Genomic DNA, 6,000 nt, shown 5'->3' with positions numbered 1-6,000 from the left:
CACCTCTCCTCATGCTCATTTCTTCTTTTTTGCAATGTGTTTTAGTATAAAGCTAGCATGTGTGATTTTACAGTCATCCAAGTTATGTTTTTGGTAAATACAGAATGTATTCTTTATTGTAATGCTCATTTTAGTGACAAATTTAAAGCTTGGGCAATGAATAATTGTGTTTATAAGAAAAATTGTTGACATTCTGCTTGCTAAAGCCTGCGCACACCTGATGCCAACCGTTTGGGGACTTTGGCATAGACGCCTTTGGCTGTAGGATGTAAATGGCAACGTGCCCCCTTGGGCTCAGACGGGGGGTTTTCCACTCTCCCACGAGTTGTTTACGTCACAAATTTTTGAATCATAACATGACTCAAAATAGCAACTACCGTGCAGTAGACAGTAATTAGAAAAATACAATTTACTAATTAAGTATCGGTATCAGCTCGGTGTTAATCGATTCTACCTTGTATTTACTTGGATTGGATTAACACTAAAACCGCCAATATCCCGCACCCCTTACTGCTACATTGGGTACTCAAAACAAAAATAAAAATGGTGCAGTTTCGTCACTTTTAGTCTCTGTATTTTGCATTCGTATGCTACTCGTTTTTGGTTGCACTACAGAATACGGCGACATCTGGTGGTCAAATATTACACAGTTACCCTTCCTATCCAAAGAAGAACTTGACAAACGTAATTAGCTATAGTAATGCTTGCTGCCAGTGTCAGATGTCACAAATTATTATGCACTGTACTTCTGCAAGAAATTTTGATGCAAATATTGCATTGTATTTTTGAAGAGAGCATAAAGGGGGCTGGGGAGTACCAAGGGTGTTTTACAAATTACATACAGACTTTTTGCATCAAGTGTCAGGGCCTCTCGCTCCTCCTCCTTCAGCTCAGTCCTGGTAACCCTCAGCATGAGTCATGACGGGAGCAAAAGCTACCCACATGAGTTGCAATGCTCTGAGCTGTAGTTTTGTATGCCAGGGATATTAAATATATTAATTAGATAATGGCAGGTAAAACACCGCTGCGGAGATCTTTCAGCGAGCATGTGAAAGTTTCCACCAACAAGGCTCGGGACGTCTTCTGGAGGAATGTCAGGGAGAGGCGGCTGTGGGGTAAGTTGCGATGGGAACGACCCTTTTGCACCATGCATGGCGTACAAAGTTGATCCTTATTATTTATTTACAAGAGAATCGCCCGGTTTTGCCTGGCTTTCTACTTGGGTGAGGTTGTTAGGGTGGTGGTTTGATGAAACGTGTGAATACGAAACAATTGCATCAAAGTGTTGGTTCTGATCAAATATTGGATTCTGGAGCTTGGAGTAGTCGGTATCTGCAGTAACAAAATCTGGTCACCAGAGGGTATCTCTCTCTCTCTCTCTCTCTCTCTCTCTCTCTCTCTCTCTCTCTCTCTCTCTAAATATATGATAAACTATAAAATATAATTACCCCCCAAAAAATTTAACATAAACATTATATAATGTGTTGCTTGATATTTTGTGTACTCAAGAAGGTTATGTTGCCTCACAATTGTTTTATTTGATTATTATTAGAAGTTAAAATAATACATAAAGAGCCATGAAATTAGTTTAAGAGAAAAACTTGGGACGGGTTAAAAGACGGCCAACCCTGCAGTTAATTTGTTCACCAGGTTCCGGCCACACAGCGAATTACTTAAAAAGGAAGGAGGCAAGGAGGTTGGGGGGTACAGAGTGCTATCACGCGTGTGGTTGCGGTTTTCTTTAGTTCAAGGATGAAAATGGTGAAAGTAAGAAAAGGACTGTTTCAAATACAGTCCAAATGCCTACCCAAACCATCCAAAAAAGATCAAAAAGAGTTTATTCAAGCGCATCTAAGAATTTCACATTCTTGCACGTATGACAACAGGAGTTGCAATGATTATTTCAGCCAGAAGATGCTGTCAGCAAGTGGAATAGTTTTAAGTTACACACACCAGCGTTAAAGCCCATGTGGAATATTTGACCAATATATGGCACTGTGTTGTCTGGTGCGAGCAAAGGCCAGTGCCACAGAGCACAGTGTGGGGACAGGATGCGTGACGAACATGGTGGCGACCTACGTGGGTATTCCAATGTGTAAAATAAATGTAAATTTCTCAACTTATGATTTTTTTTTTTTTTTTATAAAATATTTTTATAACAGGGCAGCACGGCGGCGCAGTGGTTAGCGCTTGTGCGGCACAGTTCATGTCATGGGAACCTGTCGTGGGTTCAAATCCAGCTCCAGACATCCTGTGCGGAGTTTGTATGTTCTCCCCGTGCTTGCGTGGGTTTCCTCCGGGCACTCCGGTTTCCTCCCACAATCCAAAAAAAAAACATGCATTTCAGGTGAATTGGCCGGTCCAAATTGTCCCTAGGTGTGAATGAGCGAATGAGTTGTCTGTCCCTGTGTGCCCTGCGATTGGCTGGCAACCAGTTCAGGGTGTCCCCTGCCCAGTGCCCGGAGATGGCTGGGATGGGCTCCAGCCCCCCCGCGACCCTAATGAGGATAAGCGGTACGGCTGATGAGATGAGATGAGATTTTTATAACATGGGGCAGCACGGTGGGGCAGTGGTTAGCACGCATGCGGCACAGTTCTAAGGTCTTGGGAACCTCCTATGTGGGTTAAAATCCAGCTGCCGGACTTACTGTGCTGAGTTTGTATGTTCTCCCCGTGCTTGCGTGGGTTTCCTCCGGGCACTCCGGTTTCCTCCCACATTCCAAAGACATGCATTTCAGGTGGATTGTCCGGTCCAAATTGTCCCTAGGTGTGAATTAGCGAGCGAGTTGTCTGTCCCTGTGTGCCCTGCGATTGGCTGGCAACCAGTTCAGGGTGTCCCCTGCCCACTGCCCGATGATTGCTGGGATGGGCTCCAGCACCCCCGGGACCCTACTGAGGATAAGCGGTGAAGCTAATGAGATGAGATGAGATGAGATTTTTATAACATTGGTCTGATAGTTGATTTAATTTTGTCCAGTGTTAAAATTAATGTTGTTGGGTTTTTTTGAATGAAAGGTTTTTGCACCACCTGTAGGCACTAAATATTACTCATTAACCCTTTAAGAAATTTGTATGATCTGAATATCTTTGCAGATGGGCTTTCAATGAACATCTGATTTGGTAAAATGAGACTGTGACTTTTTAAGGTTTAAGGTTCTCTAAAAAAATTTTACTAATTTTGAAGAGCATAGCAGAGGAGTGATTCAACTCTGTGCAAAACTAAAGTAGAGATATTCATATACTTGGCATTGACATTTGGCTGAGCACCAAAAGTAAGAGCCAAGACCGGAAAAAAAAAACTAGCATTTCTTTTGATCTACCATGCTGTAATTGCTTAGTAGCTCAGGTTTTATTTGAAGTGTTGAGTTTTTAATGAAGTGTTAATGAAATGTGAAATTGCAGTTGGAAGAGGAAATGATAAAAAGTAACAGACAGCACTGCACTTTAAGTATGCATCCCGGTTAAGTTGTCAGTGCCCAACTTAAGAAAAAAAAAGCATAGCCTTTGCATCAAAACCAGTGTTAGGCACATTACTTTGAAAAAGTCATTAGTTATAATGACTACTTCTTCCAACAAGTAACTGAGTTGGTAACTGAATTACACTATAGTAAAATTAACTAAATACCAGGGATAGTAACTATTTCCGTAACTTTAACAAGAAGTTGTTGTATGTCAAATATGAAATACCACGGTGACGTCTTTGACGGGAGTTTACCTGTAGTCATGGGAATTCCAACTATTTTTAGAGAACAGGCTTTTTCAGCTCGGCTCACTCCCAGTCCCAAACGGCTCGTCAGGCTGCTTTTCTTGTTTTAATCCCTACATTGTTAATTATTATATAATATTATGCACGGAATGACTTAAAAGGGGGGAAAAAATAAAGAAAAAAGAATGGTGAGGAAAAAAGAAACAAAGGAAAACATATAACAAGGAAAAACAGATAAAAGAAGAAAAAAGAAGAAACTTTATTTTTATATAAGAATATAATAGAATAGAATATACCTTTATTGTCATTGTTACAAAATGGGTTAACATATTGTGACAACGAAATTGGGCATGACACTCCAGTTTTACACATTCACAGTGAGGTATGAGCCAAGAAGATAAAGGAACAAAGGAAGATAAGGTTATAAAACAAGGGGGATAAGGCTATAGTTATAATTTACATGGTATTTACACAAGAAATGTCGGCATGTGGGATGTTACATACAGTGTTGTCGTGATACCATTGGTATCTTAAGGGTTGTGCAATATTGCATTTGGTGCAAAGTCATCATAGTGCAAAAAATAGTCAGCATATGCATTGGTGCAAACATAGACATCATAGTGCAGAAAAAGGAAATGGTCAGACATTGTGCAAGGTGAGCAGTAAACGTAGTGCAGTCAACATGTGCAAGAACATGGACATGAGTACCATTATATTCGTATGAGGTAGTGTTGGCACAAGTTTTCAGTTTTTTTGTGCTGTGTCTGTTTTGAGCAGTGAACAAACATAGTGCAGACAGTATGTACGTGAGTACCATTTTACATTTGTGTGAGGTAGTTTTTTGCAACAGTTTTCAGTTTTTTTGTGCGGTGTCTGTTTAGGGTGGTAATGGCTGTGGGGAAGAAACTGTCTCTGAGTCTGTTTGTTTTTGCTTTGTGTGACCTGTAGCGCTTGCCGGAAGGCAGCAGGTCGAAGAGGTGGTGGCCGGGGTGAGAAAAGTCCTTGATGATGTTTTCTGCTCTGCTGAGGTAGCAAGAGCAGGCAATGTCCTCCAGACTGGGCAGAGAGCAGCCGACGATTCTCTGGGCTGTTTTGATGATCCTCTGGAGCTTTTTTTTAAACACATTAACACTGAAAAATATGGGAAATGTTTTTAAAATATTTATAAATCTCTAAATAAAAAATAATTGTAACCCTTTTTATGCTCAACAAATTTAAAGTCAACAAAGTAAAAGAGACGTCTCGAAGGATACTAGCTAGTGAGCCGCACTTTGTTCCTTTCAAGAGCTGACTCAGTGACGTTTCGTTTGCGAATGATACAAGTCGGGTGCTTTAAAATATAGGGCTCACATTTTTTGCGACTCAGCCCTCATACGCCTTTCATTTAGTGCATTGGTAAATACTGTATTCGTAATGCTATCTAACTTTATGTTGGTAGATATTTTGACTGGTGACATGATCCAAAAAATGTGACGTAACTAACCCGGAGGAGAGTGGGAAAAAGCATAGCTGAAACGGCTTCAGGTGGTCCAAAGGCGGCATGTCTGCTGCCAAAGTAACGCACCGCTTTTGAGCGTCAGTAACGGTAACGACGTTGTAACGGTGTAAAAAAACAATAGATTACCCCATGACTGAGGAATTAACGGCGTTACATGACGCCGTTATTTATAAAGGCGTTATTTCCAACATTGACCAAAACACAATGTGTAGCTGCACTTTCTGTCAAAAAAACCTCCAAAAGTCGTTTCAGGCTCGGACTGATTGGCCATTTCACGACTGATTTGACACTGCAGGCGGCTTCCTGACATTGGTGGCGGCCATAAATCATTTACTTTCAAATAGCATGTGATGAAAATGAAGGTGTTGTTTAATGTCTTTTGGGGGATGGCAGACATTAGCTTGGCTTCCATCTATTGGGTGATTAACTCACCGAGCTGGCTCTTAGACTTCAAGGTGACCCCCTGCCCCCTGTGCCTCGGGTTTAAGTGTGATAGTGGAATGTGAGCAGTGATGTAAACTTTAATACTGAATAAATATAACCATTTAAAATATGTATGAAATTTTATATTTCCTTAATTAGAGGTGAGGCACCTGCCTCCCCTGAATGCACATTTTTGAATGGAAGCTGCAGAAAATATGAAAAGTGTCCCAATTCAAGCCAAAAGAAAAATGACTTAGTTATTTTCATAATTACTTTTTGTTGCATTTTGCAACAAACCTCAACGCAATACTGGATTGAGGCCAAAATATTATTGGAGACCCATCCCCCAAATATTTTTGAACGCCTCTTCTAT

General features: G+C 40.8%; 1 protein-coding gene across 1 annotated transcript in view; it reads left to right on the top strand.

Moving 5' to 3' along the window:
• Positions 1–991: 991 nt before the first annotated feature.
• The window catches only part of LOC148349724 (rho GTPase-activating protein 7), a 109,480-nt gene continuing 104,471 nt past the window's right edge, over positions 992–6,000 (top strand). The window contains exon 1 of the mRNA XM_088320938.1: positions 992–1,115. Within this exon, the coding sequence (XP_088177064.1) occupies positions 1,007–1,115 (109 nt within the window). The 5' untranslated portion in view covers positions 992–1,006. The remainder of the gene's footprint in view (positions 1,116–6,000) is intronic.

This window comes from Urocampus carinirostris, chromosome 17 (genome assembly GCF_059441175.1).
Source record: "Urocampus carinirostris isolate Australia breed hairy pipefish chromosome 17, RoL_Ucar_1.0, whole genome shotgun sequence".
NCBI classification, from domain to species: Eukaryota; Metazoa; Chordata; class Actinopteri; order Syngnathiformes; family Syngnathidae; genus Urocampus; species Urocampus carinirostris.
The sequence above is the reverse complement of the archived record's forward strand: the minus strand, read 5'-3'. Positions and strand labels throughout refer to the sequence as shown.